Source organism: Hemiscyllium ocellatum, chromosome 6 (genome assembly GCF_020745735.1).
Source record: "Hemiscyllium ocellatum isolate sHemOce1 chromosome 6, sHemOce1.pat.X.cur, whole genome shotgun sequence".
NCBI classification, from domain to species: domain Eukaryota; kingdom Metazoa; phylum Chordata; class Chondrichthyes; order Orectolobiformes; family Hemiscylliidae; genus Hemiscyllium; species Hemiscyllium ocellatum.
In genome coordinates, this window is record NC_083406.1 from 2,797,436 (window position 1) to 2,819,669 (window position 22,234).

General features: G+C 39.9%; 1 protein-coding gene across 1 annotated transcript; it reads right to left on the minus strand.

Moving 5' to 3' along the window:
* Positions 1 to 129: 129 nt before the first annotated feature.
* Positions 130 to 22,136, minus strand: nepro (nucleolus and neural progenitor protein). The gene is made up of 9 exons (XM_060826449.1): positions 22,004 to 22,136; positions 15,536 to 15,690; positions 14,788 to 14,864; positions 8,521 to 8,652; positions 3,594 to 3,671; positions 3,126 to 3,502; positions 2,880 to 2,944; positions 2,448 to 2,680; positions 130 to 1,459 (listed from the first exon to the last, which is right to left on the minus strand). The coding sequence occupies exons 1-9, from the start codon at positions 22,095 to 22,097 to the stop codon at positions 1,015 to 1,017; spliced, it is 1,656 nt and encodes a 551-aa protein (XP_060682432.1). The 5' UTR covers positions 22,098 to 22,136; the 3' UTR covers positions 130 to 1,014.
* Between the last annotated feature and the right edge of the window lie 98 nt (positions 22,137 to 22,234).

The following is a 22,234-nucleotide window of genomic DNA, read 5'->3' on the forward strand; positions in this document are numbered from 1 at the left end:
AGATACTAGCAGATGATTATAACTACCTGCTACCTTTTATATGTCTTTTGAAAAATTGCATGCAGTTATGAAAACTTAATGTATCAAATTTTTGCATATTTATTATGAAAACAATACATTATGGCATTACATGATTATTACCTGTACTGTAATTTTTGAATGTTGGACCAAATGATAGGAAAGGGAAATAAAAGCGCTTTGATAAAACAGCTACTGATTTCATGGCATGTAGCAAGAAAATGTAAGCTCCCCACTCCTAAAGTAAAGAAAGTACAATGTGCTAATCTAACGTTAGACCAGTACTGAAACAAAACTACGTTGTCAAGGTTAATTATAACTGTCAAGAGTTTGTACACTTTGGAGCTTAGCATTTATCTAGGAGGTATTATTACAATGCTGCTTTTGTTACTCAGCCTCGTCAAGTTGCAAAAATGTAATACTGCAATGTAATAAATTCAAATAAAGTTGAAAGTATGTGGAAAAACCAAGTTGTGATACATTGTGTGTGACAAAACTATTTTGAAATAGCAATAAAAAGCTGCTGGTATTTTAAGTATATCAATAAGAATACAAAATATCAAAAACGTTGATTTTGGAAACTGAAGCTAAGTTGCAAGAGGTGACTCACAAAAGGACAAGTTCTAATCAGGAGTGAAAGTATTTTCAGACATAACACCCAACTTGTAAAAATGTAGCAAATGAGTAAAACTTATAACAGTAATTGCAAAATTCAGCTGATAAATGCAAACCTGAAAACCTGGAGAAAGATTGTTTGTGCAACCACACCCAATACTCACTCATTATGGATGGGAAAAACAGAACCACGTCTTTTCTCCTTCCTTTCATTAAACCCAGTTTTCTGGTAAAGTTATTCAAATTGAAGAGTCAAAAATGCAACATATAAATTAAACATTCTATTTCCAAAAACATGAACAGAAATGCACATTTAGTTTGCTTCCAGTTACTTTATATTGTCAAATCTTCCACTTACAGCGATTTTTAAATTTGAAAGAACTATATACCAATTGATGCAAAAATGGCATCAATATCATCATCCGTATTTGGCACAATTGCAGAACCTCCTCCTCTCAAAGAATCAAGGGGAAGTGCCAGAGTTTTCCCATTCTGATGCAAACCACTGTTTCCAAGTTTAGTGTGCAAATCTCCAGTAACACACTGTCTCTTTATAGCAGTTTGTGTGTCAAATGCAAACCGTGAAATAGTTTTAAATGTCCTTTTGCTTCCTTCTTTTGTGTGAAGTCTACTGCTTCTCAGTTTCTTCTTGAGCAAGGAGCCTTTTCTTCTGTACAATTTTGAACGTCTGATCTTACAGTTTTGAAGAGGGAACACTGAAGTTTTCCAATATTTAAATATATCACCTTGATGCAATTTTCCCTGAGATCTTTTAATGAGATATCTGGAGACAGACATTTTTATCAAATTGATCTTCTTTGGGAAACTATATTTTATAAGGAAAAAGAATACAGGCAGTTAACAATCTATATGATTTGGCAACAAGATGAAAAATCTCATTCTTTTTACTAGCTCAAAATATTAAATGCAATAAATTAGATGCCGAGATTGTGCAAAGATGAAAAATATTTATTTTAGTACCAGATGCTCTGTTGGTTTTCTGAATTGATTTTAGACCTTTTCTCATTATTTTCCTTCTCCTCCTGAAGACAATATTTCTGTGCTGGGTACATTGACGTCTCAATGCTAAATCAGCATAATTAGTCACTCATCATTTGAGAAGAGGTGCGAAGTATGACCAGCTGACTAGTCAGCCTGGTTATATCTGATCCAACAAACAAATTTTCAAGAAGGAACTTGCATTTTTACAGCGCTTTTCTCAATCTCAAGATATTGCAAAAGCATTTAATGGCCAATTAAGTATTTCCTGAGGCTTGTGAATGGCATAAATTCGGGAATGAATCAGATGGGTTGAATGGCCTGCTTTCATTTTTTAAGCAGTATGTGAGTCAGGATGGTTGCTGACATGTGAAATGGAAAATGCATACTAGTGCTATGGTAACTCTGTGAGGCAGGAGACAGTGATTAAAGGCTACAGCACCCCAATTAGGCATTGCAGGAAGATGTAGAGACTGATTCCAAAGTTGCACATCTCAACTCAAACAAAGTTATGCATAGTTTACTTTTATTTGCATCAATACCTGTACAGAAACTTCCTTATTGTTTTGATTATATAAAACAAGCCACAACTACAGACCAAATGCTGGAGTAATGACCAGATTACATGTAATTTTTTTATTGTTTTCATACAGTGTTTTACACAATTTGCTTTTCTTTATTTTGGCTGTTGACTATTACTACCCAGGCCATCAAAACTGTAATCAAACTGCAGCTGGATGCTTTACCACAAGCCATTATGACCATTAGAATTTGATTTGCTTCTTTACTAAGCTCCCCCTCTTTACTTCACATACCTGTAACCATGAGTTTCCACCATTCTAAGTCTGCGACACCGGAGAAACTGATTTCCAAAATAGCACGTTTCATGTTTTAGTTTTTGGTGTCGAAACCAACGGAACATTGTCTGGAGCTCCCAACACAATGCACTGAAAGTCTGTGTTGCACCAATTCTCCTCACAAACTCATCCAAAGGAAACAGTTGCTTACTTTTCTGCAATCTTCTGCAGTTAAAGTTCTTTAGAGACTTCTGTCCAGTCAAGAAAAACAAAGCTAGTTTTAAAATGAATGTAGATTAATAGGGAAACATACTTTTACTCAGTACTAAAAGCAAAACACTGCACATGCTGGTAAGCCAAATGGAACTGGTCAGCAGCTGGAGAGAGAGCAAGGGCAGAGAGAGAATAATGGGAATAAAGCATTAATAAGAGTTATAAACACATACTGACCTCAGGATTGTTGTGACTCTGAACTTGCACAGACTTAATTTCAAATCCCAACTGAAGTCCAGTTTCTTCAACAGAAGAAAATACATTACAATTCAAAACAAATTGTATTTTTGAAACATTAACATTTGTAGAACACATATAATATTACTACATGTCATTGTGGGAAAAATACAGTTTAGACTATTAAATATTATATGGCAAATCAACAGATTAACTTACTGCAATAAACATCACACAAATACTCACCAATCTCACGATGGCCTTGCTCAGGGGGTCCGATATCTGAAATCTGATCTGTTTTAGAGGTGATGCTATCAGTCATTTTATTTTCTTTAAATATTGTATTTTGATCATCCTCCAATAATAAAGGTTCGGTCTCCGCGAACAATTTATCAAGTAAGCCAGAGTTATCTGAAAGCAATCCACTCATCTGACTTGAAACACTTGACAGGTTCATTTGTGTGAAATTGCAATAGGAAAGACCAAGCCATTGCCTGACGCTAACAGGGAAGGAAAACTCCTTCACGTAGGACATATCTTGAATTTTAGTTACCTCATTCAGTAACAGGAACAGCTTATCATATAAAAGTTCTAGGCTTAAAACAATACTTCTAAACATTATCCTAGAAAGAAAAAAAAAGTGAAATTTCAGTTATTTTTCTAAAAATGACAGTGAATGTAAGTATGGCTTCAACAAACTAAATTTTCACTTACCATAGTCTGCTAAGCAATCCTGTAACTACGACATTTAGGACTATAAATTCTTTACAATGAAGATATTGAATAGTCAAACTATCATGTATTAGAATTAAGGAAACCCAACAGTCCAGAATATTTTTAATAAGCATCAGACCAAGACTAAAATGGGTGCCATCTTTATGCAATTGAATGCGGCATTTTGAAGATAAACATGTTGGATACATTATTTCAAAAGGCTTCTTCGACCAGCAAATCAAGTTAGAAGTGCTCCATAAGGAAATTTCCCAAACTGCATCCTTTCAGGAACAGTGATTTCCACCAGTATCCTCCATTCTATCACAGGCATGGATTCAGCTTCCACATGTACAACTCATAACATCCAGTCTTGCCCTCATTTCTACTGATAACTTTAATTCACACTTCGTGTCAAATTGCTTGCTCAGTAACCACTCTTGGCTGAATTTCAAATTCTAGAGAACTAAGCCAACATTTTTGAACTTGGTCACCAATTTCATAGTCGAGTGTGTGGTGTTGGAAAAGCACAGCAGGTCAGGTAGGATCCGAGTAGCAGGAGAATTAACGTTTCAGTCATAAGCTCTTCATCAGGAATGAGGTTTGTGGGCTAGGGGACTAAGAGAAATATGGGGGGGGGAAAAGATAGCTGAGATACCCCAAAGACTTACTATTGCTGATTTTGAGATGGTTTGTAACACTGCTGTTCAAATGCCAACTCAGCTTCTAATCAACAAAACTTTTTTTTGTAGTGCACAGAAGATTCATTGAAAAACAGCCTTTTAAACTTTGTGCTGTTCAGCATTTGAAGCATCAACACACAACAAACTAGTGTGCAGTTTGTATAGAAACTTCCCTGTTTCTGCACAACTAAAGAAAGAATATTGCTTCTCAGCCAATATTTTCTCATAAAGTGACTTTCATCCCAACACTATCCAACTCTTTCTCTATCTCAGCCAATCTATACTAAAGCTCCAATTTAAGCTTTACCATCTCATATCAATTACTCTATTCTCATCTGGGCCAGTCTTCTTTGCACCATGAATGTTTGCCACCTTTTCCCTAAGCCACATAAATTTACTTTCATTGCTGAATTAGGCAGCATTCAAAGTCTCAAACTTGGAATTCGTCCTTCTAGTTTAAATTCATACAATACATTTTGTTTTATCCTTCGCTTGACCATAAACCTCTATTTTCCTTTCCATCGATTGTAAACACTGGCAACAATGCTTATAACTGCTGGGATTCTAGATTAGAGTGGTGCTGGCGAAGCACAGCAGGTCAGGCAGCATCCGAGGAGCAGGAAAAATCGACATTTTGGGCAAAAGCCCTTCATCAGGAGCTTTTGCCCGAAATGTCGATTTTCCTGCTCCTTGGATGCTGCCTGATCTGCTGTGCTTTTCCAGCACCACACTAATCTAGAATCTGGTTTCCAGCACCTGCAGCCCTTGTTTTTACCTTATAACTGCTGGGAGCCCATTGCATAATCATCCTTCATAATCACTATCCTTTAGCTTTTCATCTCTTTTTGAATCCTCTGTAAAAATGAATTGAATAATTTTATCTAAGAAATTATAACCAGTTGCTGTTCAAACATCGAGAGAATAGAAACAAAAGGATTTTTCTGCAGCACAATTTAACTACTTAATAAATTGAAAGTAGGAATTAAACATTTTCTTGGAAGAACACTCCGATTTTAATATTAAAGTATTCAAAACTCAAACATGGTCTCTCAGCCAATAGCAAAATTAAACCATGTCCATCATCTCACTTAAATGGAAGAATGCTAACAAGAGGTGGAGTGAGGGCTTTGGGAAGAAGAGAGGTGAGATGCTGAAACACCAATGTAACTAATTGCCATTCAAGCATAATGTTTTGTTGGACCAATGTTGAAACATTGTACCTATCTATAATGTCTGGCTATGACTAGAAATACATTTTAAAAAATACAAAGAGAACATTTGTCGAGACATTTCAAATAATGTAACTTAAAATAGCATTGACTAAAATGGTCTTCCACAATTTCAGCCATTTGACCTGAAAATGCATTAAAAATAATGCACAGAAAAATCCTACGGCACAATTCAGATGCCTCAGCATCCGTTTCAGAACGGCTGTCAATTTTAGCTGTATACAGTACACAATTAGAGAGTGAAACAAAATACATTCAACCAAAAAGAAAGAGCAATCAGTACAAGTAGTATGATTTTTATTGTACTTGACATGTTATAAACATCCTCTAATAATTCAGTATCCGTTGCTAACTTAGAAATATAGAAGACAGTAGCAAAAAAAGGCCAATTAACCCTCTGCCATTCAATATGTTCATGGCTGATCATCGAGCTCGATATCCTCATCCTATACTGCCCCCAGATCCCTTGATCTATTTAGCCACAAGAGCTTTTTCTACCTTCTGTTTGACAACACAATGTTGTGGCCTGAAACACTGTGGCAGCAAATTCCACAGACACACCACTTTCTGGATAAAGAAATTTCTCTTCATCTCAGTCCTGAAAGGGTTCCCATTATCCTTAAAGTATGACCCCTAGTTCTGGACTCCCCTACCAGTGGGAACATCCTTTCTGCATCTGTCTAGAACTTATTAGAATTTTACAGGTTTCAGTGAGATCCCCACTTATCCTTCTAAACTCCAGTGAACACAGTCCTAACTGATAGAATCACTCCTCATCCTGCATCCCACAAATCAATTCGGTAAACTTTCAGTGCACTCCTTCCACAGTGAGAACATCCTTCCTCAAATAAGGACACCAAAACTGCACACAGCATACCATGTGTGGCCTCCCCAATACTCCATGTAACTGCAGCAAGACATCCTTGTTCTTGTACTTGGAAGTTTCTTTCTACAAAGGCTAACATACAGTTTGTCTTCTTTACTGCCTATTGCAACTGCATGTTTACTTTCAGCAACTGGTGAACAAGGACACCCAAGTCTCGGACATTTTGCTCTCTCAATTTACAGCCATTGGAGTAATAATCTGACTTTCTTTTTTTGCAATCAAAGTGGACAACCTTACATTTATTCACATTATACTTCATCTGCCATACCTTTAATCCACTCTCTCAACCTGTTCAAATCACACTAAAGCATCTCTACCTCCTCCTCACAGCTTACCCTTCCATACATCTCAAAATTTGCAGATGACACAAAGTTGTAGCATTTAGTTCCCTCATCAAAGTCATTAACATATATAATGAACAGTTGGGTCCTGGTACTGATCTCTGTAGTACCCCACAAGTCACTGTCTGCCATTCAGAAAAGGACCCATTTATTCCTACTGTTTCCTGTCTACCAACCAATCTTTATCCATCTCAATATAATATCACAATTCCAACTGTTTTAATTTTCCAGATTAACCTCTTATGTGGGATTTTGTCAAAAGCCTTCTGAAAGTCCAAATAAACTGCATCTACTGGTCCCTCAATCAACTCTACTAGATGCATTCTCAAAGAATGAGTAGATTTGTCAAGAAGGATTTTCCTTCTGTAAATCCTCTCTCATTGTTACGACTTCTACCACTTATTTTTTAAAAAAAGGTACTCTGTTGTAAAGTCCTTGATTACGGACTCTAGTATCTTTCTACTACTGACATCAGACTCCCTAGTCTATAATTCCCTGATTTATCTCCATTTCATTTTTAAATAGCGGGGTTACATTAGCTACCCTCCAATCTGTTGGAATTGAGTCAGAGTAGAGAATCTTGAAAGATGACCATCAATGCTTCCAGTATTTCCATGGTCACTTCCTTAAATACTCAGGGATGTAGATCATCAGGCTCTGGGTATTTATTAGCCTTTAATCCCATCAATTTCTCCAATACCTCTTCCTTAAATACAGATTTGCTTCAGTTCCTCCCTCTCACTAAACCCCTCGCTCCTCATCATTAGTTATGTCCTACTTTGTGAAGACCGAAGTGAAGTATGAATTTGGTTTGTTAGCCATTTTTGTTCCCCATTATAAATTTCCCTGTTTCGAATTGTAAGAAACCCACATTGGTTTTCACCAATCTTGTTCTCTTTACATATTTACAGAAAGCTCAGCAATCAGTAATTAAGCTCCCCGCAGGGCTTATTCTCATACTTGAATTTCTCCTTAATTCAATCCCTTAGTTCTCCTTTGCTGACTTCTGAAATGTTCCCAATCCTCAAATCTATTGCTTTTACTTGCCAAATTGTATGCCTCTTTTTTTTTTACATCTAATACTCATTTCCTTCATGAGGCACAGTTTGGCCACTGTTATCTTTGCACTGTGGTGCTAGACAGGAATAAAGAATTTTTGTATTTCATCCATTCGTTCTCCGAATGTTTGTCATTGTCTATCAACTATTACCCCTTTCAGTAACATTTCTCCATCCATCATAGCTAACTCAGCCTCATACCATCATAGTTTTTCTAATTAGGATTCAGGATACTAATCTCAGAATCAATTACCTCACACCCATTCTTAATAAAGAATTCTATCATATTATGGCTATTTATTCCCAAGGGAGTGTCTCACATCTACATTACTAAACATTCTTTTTACATTGCATAATATCCCATCTAAGATGGCCTGTTCTTTAGTTGGCTCCTCAATATATTAGCCCTGAAAATCATCCTGCATACACTCTTGGAATTCATCCTTTTTTATATCGTGACTAATTTGATTTGCCCAATCTATTTGCAGATTAAAGTCAACCATAAATACAGATGCTTTGATTTCCTGTTTCGTGTCATTCCCAACATCAAAGTCTGGTGGTCTCTATACCAGCCCTACTACCTTAGAAAATTGTATGCAGCTCTTGTGCTAATGATAAGGTTTGAAGATGGTTTACATTACAAATACTGATCCTATTACAATATAAGCAAATTTCAGATCGAGATTCATTATGAAAATGCACACAGTGCAATATAACTACACTTAAAGGATACAGAAATGCTTTGCAGCACATTTCCATCAGACGCAGCATCAACTTACAGCCCCCCAACACTTTCAGCGACATCCACTCCAGGACTGGTTGGCTGGGAATATATTTTGTCTTACCAGTCTGTACCTCAGACATGCTGTTAAATTTTTGAAGAAGATCAAAGTCACAATATGAAATTCATAAGTAATAGGAGGAATAGATAGACCGTGTATTGTGCCTGCTCAATAAGATCATGAACTACTGATTTTCTTGCTTGTCCACTATTCACTAGCACTCAATGTTCTGAGGCACATCAACTTTAAATATAATCAAAGATAAAACCTCTGGATTAGAGAATTCCAAAAAATCAAGTCTGCTTGAGCGAATTTCCCAAAGTTCTAAATGATTCGCCCAAGACTATGACCCTCGGTTTTATATTTCTCTAGAGGAAATAGCCCTTTAATGTTTGTCCCAAAGGCTTCTTTGGAATCTGCTTCAATGAGATCACTGTTAAATTCAATTTACTCAGTTTCTCATTCTCATGATTTTTTTAAGATTAGATTAGATTACTTAGTGTGGAAACAGGCCCTTCGACCTAACAAGTTCACACTGACCCACTGAAGCGCAACCCACCCAGACCCATTCCCTATGTTTACCTCTTCGCCTAAACACCACGGACAATTTAGCATGGCCAAGCACCCGGAGGAAACCACACAGACAAGGGGAGAATGTGCAAACTCTACACAGTCAGTCGCCTGAGGCAGGAATTGAACCCGGGTCTCTGGCGCTGTGAGGCAGCAGTGCTAACCACTGTGCCAACGTGCCGCCAACAGCAGTTACTGTGGAAAAGGATATGGAAGATATAGACTGTAGGGAAATAGATGGTGACATCTTGCAAAATGTCCAGATTACAAAGGAGAAAGTGCTGGATGTCTTGACACGCATAAGAGTGGATACATCCCCAGGGCCTGATCAGGTGTACCAGAGAACTCTGTGGGAAGCTAGAGACGTGATCGCTGGGCCTCTTGCAGAGATATTTGTATCGATAGTCACAGGTGAGATGCCAGAAGACTGGAGTTTGGCAAACATGGTGCCACTGTTTAAGAAGGGTGGTAAAGACAAGCCAGGGAACTATAGACCGGTAAGCCTGACCTCGGTGGTGGGCAAGTTGTTGGAGGGAATCCTGAGGGACAGGATGTAGATGTATTTGGAAAGGCAAGGACTGATTAGGGATAGTCAACATGGCTTTGTGCGTGGGAAATCATGTCTCACAAACTTGATTGAGTTTTTTGAAGTAACAAAGAGGATTGATGAGGGCAGAGCAGAAGATGTGATCTATGTGGACTTCAGTAAGACATTCGACAAAGTTCCCCATAGGAGACTGATTAGCAAGGTTAGATCTCATGGAATACAGGGAGAACTAGCCATTTGGATACAGAACTGGCTCAAAGGTAGAAGACAGAGGGTGGTGGTGCAGGGTTGTTCTTCAGACTGGAGGCCTGTGACCAGTGAAGTGGCACAGGATCGGTGCTGGGTCCTCTACTTTTTTGTCATTTACATAAATGTTTTGGATGCGAGCATAAGAGGTACAGTTAGTAAGTTTGCAGATGACACCAAAATTGGAGGTATAGTGGATAGCAAAGAGGGCTAACTCAGGTTACAACAGGACCTGGACCAGATGGGCCAATGGGCTGAGAAGTGGCAGATGGAGTTTAATTCAGATAAATGTGAGGTGCTTGCATTTTGGGAAAGCAAATCTTAGCAGGACTTACACACTAAATGGTAAGGTCCTAGGGAGTGTTGCTGAACAAAGAGACCTTGGAGAGCAGGTTCATATCTCCTTGAAAGTGGAGTCGCAGGAGATAGGATAGTGAAGGAGGCGTTTGGTATGCTTTCCTTTATTGGTCAGAGTACGGAGTACAGGAGTTGGGAGGTCATGTTGCAGCTGTACAGGACATTGGTTAGGCCACTTCTGGAATATTGCGTGCAATTCTGGTCTCCTTCCTATTGGAAAGATGTTGTAAAACTTGAAAGGGTTCAGAGAAGATTAACAAGGATGTTGCCAGAGTTGGAGGATCTGAGCTACAGGGAGAGGCTGAACAGGCTGGGGCTGTTTTCCCTGGAGCGTTGAAGGCTGAGGGGTGACCTTATAGAGGTTTACAAAATTATGAGGGGCATGAATAGGATAAATAGATAAGTTCTTTTCCCTGGGGTTGGGGAGTCCAGAACTAGAGGACAAAGGTTTAGGGTGAGAGGGGAAAGATATAACAGAGACCTAAGGGGCAACTTTTTCATACAGAGAGTGGGGCATGTATGGAATGAGCTGCCAGAGGATGTGGTGGAGGCTGGTACAATTGCAACATTTAAGAGGCATTTGGATGGGTATATGAATAGGAAGGGTTTGGAGGGATATGGGCCGGGTGCTGGCAGGTGGGTCTAGATTGGGAAGTTAGGGAGGAAATTGCTGGGTCCCTAGTATAAATACCTGTATCACCTATAACTATGGGTGGAGTACCGGTGGACTGGAGGGTGCCTAATGTCGTGCCTTTATTTAAGAAAGGCTGTAAGGAGAAGCCTGGGAACTACCGACTTGGGAGTCTGACATCAGTGGCCAGTAAGTTGTTGGAGGTGAAAGAAAGGAGTCAAATGCATTTGGAGGAAGGAAGGAATGATTAGGGATAATCAGCATGGTTTTGGGGGAGGGAAATCGTGTCTCACAAACATGATTTTATTTTTGTGAAGAAATAACCAAAACGAATTGACGAGGGCAGAACAGTAGATCTTGTTTACTTGGATTTTAGTAAAGCCAGTGGTGAGGTTCCGCATAGTAGACTAGTAAAGTTAGCTCACATGGGATTCAGAGTGAGCTTGCCAATTGGGTATAAAATTGGCACGATGGTCGGTCACAGAGGGTGGTGGAGGAGGGTTGTTGTTTTGGAGTGGAGTGGAGTGGAGGTCTGTGACCAGCAGTATTGCACAGGGATTGGCAATTTGTCATTTATACAGATGATCCGGATGAGAATATAGGAGGCATGGTTAGTAAGATTGCAAATGACACCAAAATTAATCTATAATGGGCAGCGAAGAAGTTTATCTAAGATTACAAAGAGATTTTGATCACTGATTCAATGGGCTGAGGAGTAGTAGATGTAGTTTAAAGGTAAGCCGGGACATTTTTTACTGGAGCATAGGTGGTTGAGGGGAAACCTTAGAGGTTTACAAGGTCATGAGGAGAATCGATAACATGAATATCAAGGGTCTTTTACCCAAGGTGGGGGTATTCAAAACTAGGGGTATATTTTCAAGGAAAGAGGAGAAGGACTTAAAAAGGATACTAGGACAACTTTTTACACAAGATGGTTTGTGTGTAGAATGAACTGCCAGAGGAAGTGGGCACGGTGGTACAGTGGTTAGCACTGCTGCCTCACAGCGCCAGGGACCTGGGTTCAATTCCCGCCTCAGACGACTGACTGTGTGGAGTTTGCACATTCTCCCCGTGTCTGCATGGGTTTCCTCCGGGTGCTCCGGTTTCCTCCCACAGTCCAAAAATGTGCGGGTTAGGTGAATTGGCCATGCTAAATTGCCCATAGTGTTAGGTAAGGGGTATATGTAGGGGTATGGGTGGGTTGCGCTTCGGCGGGTTGGTGTGGACTTGTTGGGCCGAAGGGTCTGTTTCCACACTGTAAGTAATCTAATCTAAAAGTAATCTAATCTAAAAGGAAGTGGAGGATGCAGGTATAGTTACAATGCTTAAAAGACATTTGGATAAGTTCATGAATAGGAAAGGTTTGAAGGGATCTGGGCAAAATGTAGGCAGATGGGACTTGTTTTGTTTGTGAGCATGGTCAGCATGGACTAGAGTCATAGAGATGTACGGCACAGAAAAAGATCCTTCAGTCCAACTCGCCCATGCCGACCAGATATCCCAACCTCATCTAGTCCCACTTGCCAGGACCCAGCCCGGATCCCTCCAAACCCTTCCTATTCATATACTCATCCAGATACCTTTTAAATGTTGCAATTGTACGCGCCTCCACCACTTCCTCTGGCAGCTCATTCCAAATACACGCCCCACCCTCTGCATGAAAAAGTTGCCCCTGTTATATCTTTTCTCTCACCCTAAACCTATGCACTCCAGTTCTGGACTCCCCGACCCCAGGGAAAAGACTTTGTCTATTTATCCTATCCATGCCTGTTGTGATTTTAGAAACTTCTATAAGGTCACCACTCAGCCTCTGACGCTCTAGGAAAAACAGCCCCAGCCTATTCAACCTTTCCCTATTGCTCAAATCCTCCAACCCTAGCAGTATCCTTGTAAATCTTTTCTGAACCCTTTCACGTTTCACAACATTTTTCCGATAGGAAGGAGACCAGAATTGCATGCAATATTCCAAAAGTGGCTTATCCAATGTCCTGTACAGCTGGAATATGACCTCCCAACTCCTGTAATCAGTACTGACTAATAAAGGAAAGCATACCAAATGCCTTCTTCACTATCCTATCTACTTGGAAGCACTAGCTTTCAGAGTGACAATCCTTCACCTGATGAAGGAGTTTTGCTCCGAAAGCTAGTGCTTCCAATTAAATCTGTTGGACTATAACCTGGTGTTGTAAGAGTTTTAACTTTGTACACCCAAGTCCAACACCAGCATCTCCAAATCGTGACTCCTATCTACTTGCAACTCTACTTTCAAGGAGCTATGAACCTGCACTGCAAGGTCTCTTTGTTCAGCAACACTCCCTAGGACCTTACCATTAAATGTGTAAGTCCTACTAATATTTGCTTTCCCAAAATGCAGCATCTCGAAATCATTCTAAATTAAACTCCATCTGCCACACAGCCCATCTGATCAAGACTCTTTGCTGTCCACTACACCCCTAATTTTGGTGTCATCTGCAAACTTACATCCATAACATTTATATAAATGATGAAAAGTAGTGGGCCCAGCACAGATTCCTGTGGGTCTCTACTGGTCACAGGCCTTCAGACTGAAAAACAACCCTCCATCACCACCCTCTGTCTTCTACCTTTGAGCCAGTTCTGTATCCAAATAGCTAGCTCTTCCCATATTCCATGAGATCTAACCTTGCTAACCAGTCTCCCATGGGGAACCTTGTCGAATGCCTTACTGAAGTCCATATAGATCACATCTACCGCTCTGCCCTCCTCAATTCTCTGTTACCTCTTCAAAAATCTCAATCAAGTTCATGCGACATGACTTCCCACACACAAAACCACAGACTATCCCTAAATCAGTACTTGCCTTTCCAAATACGTGCACATGCTGTCCCTCAGGATTCCTTCCAACAACTTGCCCACCAATTACATCTGGCTCACCAGACTTGTCAGTTCCCTGGCTTGTCATTACTGCCTTTCTTAATTACTGGCACCACTTTAGCTAAACTCCAGTCTTCTGGCACCTCACCTGTGACTATCAATGATACAAATATCTCAGGAAGGGGCCCAGCAATCACTTCTCTAGTTTCCCACATTGTTCTAGGGTACACCTGATCAGGTCCTGATAATTTATCCACTTTTATACATTGGATCAAAGGGTCTGTTTCCATGCTGTAAGGCTGTATAACTCTATATGCAAGTATCTCCTGGTGTCAACATTTTCAAGTTTCAAGCCTTTAATAAAAAAATCCTTTTTATTATGATGACGACAAAAGTGATTAACATATCACATTCCACCCTCTGCCTTGTTGCCCACTCCTGGCATACTTTTCCATTACATCACAGCTACATTTTAAACTAGCTTTATATTGTAAGCAAACTTGGATCCAGTCTCTTTTTCTAAGCCACTAATCATTGATAAGAAACTTGTAATGTTTTTTGTGACCCTCCACTCGTTATAGCTGTCAGCTTGAAACAGCCTCATTTATTCCTCCACTGTTATCCACCCATTAATTCTCCATCCTTTCCAACATATAGTCTCAGTCCACAAACCATCATTTTGCCTCTTAACCTCTTCTGTGAAATCTTCTAGAATGCCTTTGAGCAATTCAAATATATGATGTCTACTAATTTCCCTGTGTCTATCCTATGTTATAACCTTAATAGACTGGAATAGCTTTTACAAACAATTTACCTTTCATAAAACCGTAACTGCTCAATTATATCATAATGTGTCAAGTGCATTGTTAAGACTCCCTTAATAGATTTTAGCATTTCCCAATATCCAATTAATGTCAAACTAACTGGCTTTCGTTTTTTTTTTATTGTTTCACGCTCTCTCATATAGGCCTAAAATTGCAGAATAACACATTTCAATTTTGCTTCACAAATTACCTTGGACACAATTCAATCAGATCTTGAATCGAACCTTCAAGTTGCATATTGTGCAAACGCTTCACACATTGTTCAACCTAAAAATATGAATAAAATAGTGAGTTTTGAGAATATTTGTAACTCAGGTTGAGGTTCTGGATGTAGGTTTGCTCACTGAGCTGGAAGGTTCGTTTCCAGACGTTTTGTCACCATACTAGGTAATATATTCAGTGAACTTCCAGACAAAGCACTGCTGATGTTTCCTGCTTTCTATTTAAATGTTTGGGTTTCTTTAGGTTGGTGATGTCATTTCTGGTTCTTTTTCTCAGGGGGTGGCAAATGGGTCCAAGTCATTGTGAAAGTCAATAAACCATAGGCAATGACATAACCAACCCAGAGAAACGCAAACATATAAATACAAAGCAGGAAATATCAGCAGTGCTTCATCTGAAGGCTCACTGACGATGTTACCTAGTGTGGTGACGAAACGTCAAAAAAAAGAACCTTCCAGCTCAGTGAGCAAACCTACATCCATATTAATAAAATAAATAACTTCAAATGAACAGAAACAATGTAACTTACATTTGGATTAAATACACAAATGACAACAAACTGCATCAATTTCAAAACTAAGTTTATACACTGTTCCATCACTTCCCTTCACACCCACACTAAACATTTAATTTAATAATGCGAACAAACAAGCACTCGATTAACATACAATTGATTTTATTAAAGCGTAAGATTTAATTTTAACACAAATACTAACCTGTTTCAATGCACAGTAAGGTTTGTGCTGACGTAACCGGTTATGGAAAATATATAACAGAGAACCCAAGATATCAAGTTCTGTTGTAAGAAGTTTATTATTTAATGCTTTTAAGGTATTTTCACAGGCTGCCACAAGGTCTTGTATGTATCCATCTAAAATAAAAGAAGGCGAATTCTATCATTTATATTTGCTTGATTCTAATCCATATGAATCAAACCAAAGAGACATAACTTTCATTTAAAGAAAACACTCCATTCTAAGAATAAGGATTAAACCAAAACAAAAAGGACTTTCTCCAGTTTACCAAATGGTTTCACTATAAAAATATTCTGGCCAACTAAATTACTGAACACTAAATATCCCAAAGTATCCAGAGGACATTAAATTGTCACTTACACTTAAGCTCCAAATTTGAATACCATGAGGAAATACAGTATAAGGAATGCTTTCTTGGGCATACTATCTAATGGATCAATCTATAGCTTCCTTTCCCAAGGGACATTCAGAAAAACCTACGCCAAGAATTTTGACTGCATTGCAAACCATCTATGCATACTATATTACCTAAGCTGTTTTTAATGGAAATTTTCTACAGGCCGTCTACAAAACTGTAGCTGTTTTAGTTATTGAGGTTTAGAGATAGGAACAGGAGTAGCCCACTCATCCCCTTGAGTCTGTTCCACTATTCAGTGAGATCATGGTGGATCAGTGTCCTAACACTTTATACCTGCCTTTGGCCCATCCCTTAATAACTTGGTTTAACAAAAGTCTCTCTCAGATTTAAAATTAACAACTGATGAAACAGCCACTGTCTTTGTAGAAGAGAGTTCCAAATATCTAACATCCTCTTTATAGAAGTGCTTCCTAACATCTCCCCTGAACAGTCTGGCTCAAACTCTCAGACCATGTCCATTATTTCTATAGAATCCCCAACTAGGGGAAAAAGGGTACATAAAGAAACTATCCTTTCCTGTTAATACAGCATGGAAACAGACACTTTGGTCCAATCAGTCCCCGCCTACCATGTTTCCTATGTTGGTTTACCCCTTAAATTTGTATTCTTGCGCAAGGTCCTGATGAAAGTAAGACAATGTTAAACAAAATATTTTCTCCATAATATGTCCGCTACAACCATGACTTGTATATTAGGAGATAGCAGAATGCAATTACTGGTTTTAACACTGAATTTACATTGTAAAGTTCTTAAAATGGGTATTTATTGAAACCTACAATTTGTTAAATGTGTACACTATGGGCAAATGCCAAACCTTTTACCAAAACAGTTCGTCAGATTCCTGTCTAGACTTGGATAGAATGTGCAGTGAAAATTACCTTGCACTGACAAAATCAATGGCAAAACTGGCAAAAACAGAGTTCCACGGTTAAACAGTTTTATCTATGGCATCATGTAATATTTTACCCGTAGCAGGTATGATTCCAATACTTGCAACAGGATAAATGATTTCATGTTTTGAATATCACTGACAATGAGGTTGAGGAAACACCAAATAAAGAGGAACCGTACTTTTTATTTCACTTTTGTTTTTTTTTATTTCTAAAAATAACAAAACATTTCAAGTCTCATGTCTGTCATCTGCAAGGTGTTAGAAAGGATTCTGAGGGATAGGATTTATGACCATCTGGAAGAGCATGGCTTGATTAAATGCAGTCAACACGGCTTTGTGAGGGGCAGGTCATGCCTCTCAAACCTTATAGAGTTCTTTGAGCATGTGACTGGAAAAGGTGATGAGGGTCGAGCTGTGGATATGGCGTATATGGACTTCAGCAAGGCATTTGATAAGGTTCCCCATGGTAGACTCATTCAGAAGATCAGGAGGAATGGGATACAGGGCAACTTAGCTGTCTGGATACAGAATTGGCTGGCCAACAGAAGACAGCGAGTGGTAGTAGAAGGAACATATTCTGCCTGGAAGTCTGTGGTGAATGGTGTTCCACAGGGCTCTGTCCTTGGGCCTCTACTGTTTGTAATTTTTATTAATGACTTGGATGAGGGGATTGAAGGATGGGTCAGCATGATTGCAGACGACACAAAGGTTGGAGGTGTCGTTGACAAAAAAAGAGGGCTGTTGTAGGCTGCAGCGGGACATTGACAGGATGCAGCGATGGACTGAGGTGGCAGATGGAGTTCAACCTGGATAAATGTGAGGTGATGCATTTTGGAAGGTCGAATTTGAAAGCTGAGTACAGGATTAAGGATAGAATTCTTGGCAGCATGGAGGAACAGAGGGATCTTGGTGTGCAGGCACATAGATCCCTTAAAATGGCCACCCAAATGGACAGGGTTGTTCAAAAAGCATATGGTGTTTTGGCTTTCATTAACAGGGGGATTGAGTTTAAGAGTCGTGAGATCTTGTTGCAGTTCTATAAAAATTTGGTTAGACCGCACTTGGAATACTGCATCCAGTTCTGGTCGCCCTATTATAGAAAAGATGTGGATGCTGTTGAGAGGGTTCAGAGGTGGTTTACCAGGATGCTGCCTGGACTGGAGGGCTTAAAATGTGTTGCTGGAAAAGTGCAGAAGGTCAGGCAGCATCCAAGGAACAGGAAATTTGATGTTTCGGGCATAGGCCCTTCATCAGGAATCCTGGACTGGAGGGCATATCTTATGAAGAGAGGTTGACTGAGCTCGGACGTTTTTCATTGGAGAAAAGGAAGAGAGGGGACCTAATTGAAGTATACAAGATAATGAGAGGCATAGATAAAGTCGATAGCCAGAGACTATTTCCCAGGACAGAAATGACTAACATGAGGGGTCATAGTTTTAAGCTGGTTGGAGGAAAATATAGAGGGGATGTCAGAGGCGGATTCTTTGCTCAGAGTTGCGAGAGCACGGAATGCGTTGCCTGCAGCAGTTGTGGAAGCAAGGTCATTGGGGACATTTAAGAGACTGCTGGACATGCATACGGTCATAGAAATTTGAGGGTGCATACGTGAGGATCAGTGGTCAGCACAACATCGTGGGCTGAAGGGCCTGTTCTGTGCTGTACTGTTCTATTTTCTATTTCAACTGATGAAAGGTTTGATGCAGAGTTCAGTGAGGAACTTTGCAAAGCAAACATGCCATTACAGGTCATGACATCTTCAGTTTTCTTCTGAGAAAAAAATGGAAATGTTACTCCATAACTGTTTTTGTTCCCTATAACTGTATAGAAAATATAAACTATTTGTTTGGAACATAGATCACACAGGTACACAGTCTGGGATCAATATTTGTCACTAATAACTTGATCTATTTAGTCACAGCTACAAAAAGCTACTGCAATTGTTTATCTTCTTGTTCCCATTCCCTCTGAAGAACCTCAAGGGCCCATTTCAGTTCCTCAACAATGTAATTCATAGTATATTCTTGGCCATATCATCCATGAACAAGTGAGATTCTATGTGTTCTGTAATGACTCAAGTCATATCTAACCACCATCTCACACCTCCTCCAGTATCCTCGAATTGTCATAATGATGAGCAGCAGAGTAGCCACGCAAATAAAAATTTCCGACAGTAGAATATATGGGAGAATAATGTCATTGATTTGAGTCCACAATACAAACGTCATCCTCTACCTACTGACTCTATAGCTGCGTTTCTACTCATTCGTGAGATAGGCTTTGCCGGCTGGGCCAATGTTTGTTGTTCATCCCCAATTGCCCAGAAAACTATTAAGACATTACCGTGGGTCTGGAGTCATATGCAGGCTCGACCAGGTAAGGGCAACAGATTTCTTCCTTGAAAAGACATTATTGAACTAGTTGAGTTTTTACAACGACTGATAATGGTTGCATAGTCTAAATTAGAGTGGTGCTGGAAAAGCACAACAGGTCAGGCAGCATCCAAGGAGCAGGACTTTTCCAGCACCACTTTAATCTAGACTCTGATTTCCAGCATCTGCAGTCCTCACTTTTGCCTAATGGTTGCATAGTTACTACGCAGCTAGTTTTTAACTCCATGTTTTTCTGTTTTAAAACATGAATTCAAATTTTGCCATCTGCTATGCAGAATTTGAACCCATTTCCCAACAGAATTAGCCTGGGTTTCTGGATTACAATTCCAGTGACAACCATGACATCCTACGATCGATTCCAAGTTTCTGATCCTATAATCTTCACTCTCATCAAGACCATCCACTTCCCCTAAATATAGTTTTCCCAGATTTTAGCTCATCACCTCCAGATTTACCTACTCAGATACCCTTCTGGTTGGCTTCCCATCAATTCGATAACAAACTTTGACTCATTCAAAACACTCATACTAAAATCCTCCTCTGTCACGAGTCCTGTTCACTTGTCTGCAATCTGATCTACATTGATCTGGGATTTTTGGATCCTGGTCCAGAAATACCTGGAGTTCAATAATCTCCTCTGTGGTCTCAGCCCCTCTTTAGCTGTGTAATCTGTTCCAGCATTACGACTCTACATTCCTCCAACGCTGACTTAATGCACACAAAGATTTTAGTTCATTCATCACTTATAGCCATGTTTATGCTTTGGACCTTACTTTCAAGATGCTCATTAGACTCTTTTTGGGATGGTGAAACTTGATGATGTTAAATTGCACCAGATAATGGTTTTTGATAAGCACTTGGGATCTGTACTTCATTGAAAATACTATATAAATACAAGTTGTCATTCTTGAATCGAAAAACAGATATTGCCCAGGACACTAGCTGCTTTCCACAATTACTTTCAAAATAATGCCACTGTAGCTAAGCCAATATTCATTGGGAGTATAGGTCTTGTTTATGTTCAAAATCTTGAACCACAGGCTTTCCTCAGGTGAGTGCGGTAACAATTCAGCCAACATAGCTGAGACAAATACAAATAAAAGAAAAAAGCTGAAATCAGATTGAAAACAGGAAATGTTGCAATGCTCAGATCATGCAGCATCCATAGAAAACACACAGATATTGCCTGACTTACTAGCAGCAGGATTTAGAATTAAATTTGGTAAAGAAAAAATCGTTGGAATAAAAGTGGAGTATTAGAGAGATGAGAAAGAAAAAAATATATTTAAATTTTAAAAGTCTTTATAGCAGTTTACGACCTGTAGGGACGAAATTCCAATTTCAGATGTTTCCTTTCTGGCCTAGAGAAGCTAAGTCCTGTTGCAGGTCATAAGGAGGGTACTTTGAAGCAGCAGCCCTAATTCCTAAAAGCATTCCTAATTGGGAATCAGCATGAAATTCAGCATTTTCTTAAATCTTCCAGGTAGGTTAAAATTGAGATGCCAACTTCAGTTTGAATTGTAGGGAGGTGTAAATAAATCATCCAGTTATTTGTAGTGAATAAAAACATTATGCACGTCAACAGGTGTACTGCATGGAACCAGACCCTTCAGTCCAACTCGTCCACACTGACCAGATATCCTAAATAAATCTAGTCCCATTTGCCAGCATTTCAGGCATATCCCTTCAACCCTTCCTATTCATATACCAATCCAGCTGCCTTTTAAATGTTATAAGTTTACCAGCCTCCATCACAACCTCTGGCAGCTCATTCCATACACGTACCACACTCTGCATGAAAGTTTTCTCTAAGGTCTCTTTTATATCTTTCCCCTCTCACCCTAAACCTATGCCCTCTAGTTCTGGACTCCTCGATCCCAGGGAAAAGACTTTGCCTATTTACCATATCTATGCCCCTCATGGTTTTGTAAACCTCTATAAGGTCACCCCTCAGCCTCCGACGCTCCAGGGAGAACAGCCCCAGCCTGTTCAGTCTCTCCCTGTAGCTCAGACCTTCCAACCCTGGCAACATCCTTGTAAATCTTTTCTGAACCCTTTCAAGTTTCACAACATCTTTCTGATAGGAAGGAGGCCAGAACTGTACACTGTAACATGCTACTACTGAGACAGAAAATTCCCATCCTTATCTGTTCCCCCTCCCCCCAAAAAATATAGTTTTCTAGCTCATTATGCAGGGCAGAAGGCAACATTGATGCCATCATCAAATATCACCCACTATTTATTCCTCCAAAAGTGATCGCAGAATTGCTGAGCATTTAAGAAAGCTGAACACGTGTTATGTAAAACATTCACGATTACAGTAAAACGGAGGTCACTGAGGGAGGGAGAGAAAGATAGAGTGACAGGAGGACACATTACCCACGGAAAATAAAAACTGAATAAAATCAAACCGAGTGGGTCTCTACCCACGGGGTTTGCAAGAGTCACAGGATTTGAGATGTTAACTGGGTTTCCTCCCCCTGCCATTGCTGCCAGACCTGAACACCTCCAGTATTTTCTGCTTTTAAGGCCCTAAAAGATGTTTCGCTGCAGAAGCGAAGCTATCACACGCGGGACATTCACACGGTTCCAACTTTCCCCATTCCGGTGACCCGGTCAAAGGTTTCCGAGTTAACGTGGGAATAACTGACTGACTGAGTGAGTGAGCGAGCGAGCACTGGGCTGCACACTCTGACCGTTGGGCGGGAAGCTCGTGTCGCTGCGGCTACCTGTGTGCGGCCAGCGGCACGCGGGCGGCGCGGCCACGCTGCAGCACGAGCCCGGCCGTGGAATGTGCACCGCGTTCCAATCACCGGCCGCCATCTTCCAGCTGAGAAAGGCCCCGCCTCCTGCCCTCCTCCACTGTCCCATCAGAGCTAGGCCCCGCCTCCTACCTTCCTCCGCGCGGGCAGCCTCTCGCCTTCTATCGTCATCTTCCACAAGACAAGGTCCCGCCTTCT

Bases quoted from the DNA above. Each gene is read 5' to 3' on its own strand.
- nepro (XM_060826449.1), bottom strand. From the start codon at position 22,097: ATGGCGGCCGGTGATTGGAACGCGGTGCACATTCCACGGCCGGGCTCG. The intron at 14,865-15,535 runs GTTAGTATTTGT...TCATATTTTTAG, and splicing joins CTTACTGTGCATTGAAACAG to GTTGAACAATGTGTGAAGCG. The intron at 1,460-2,447 runs GTATGTGAAGTA...TATAAAATATAG, and splicing joins GTGGAAACTCATGGTTACAG to TTTCCCAAAGAAGATCAATT.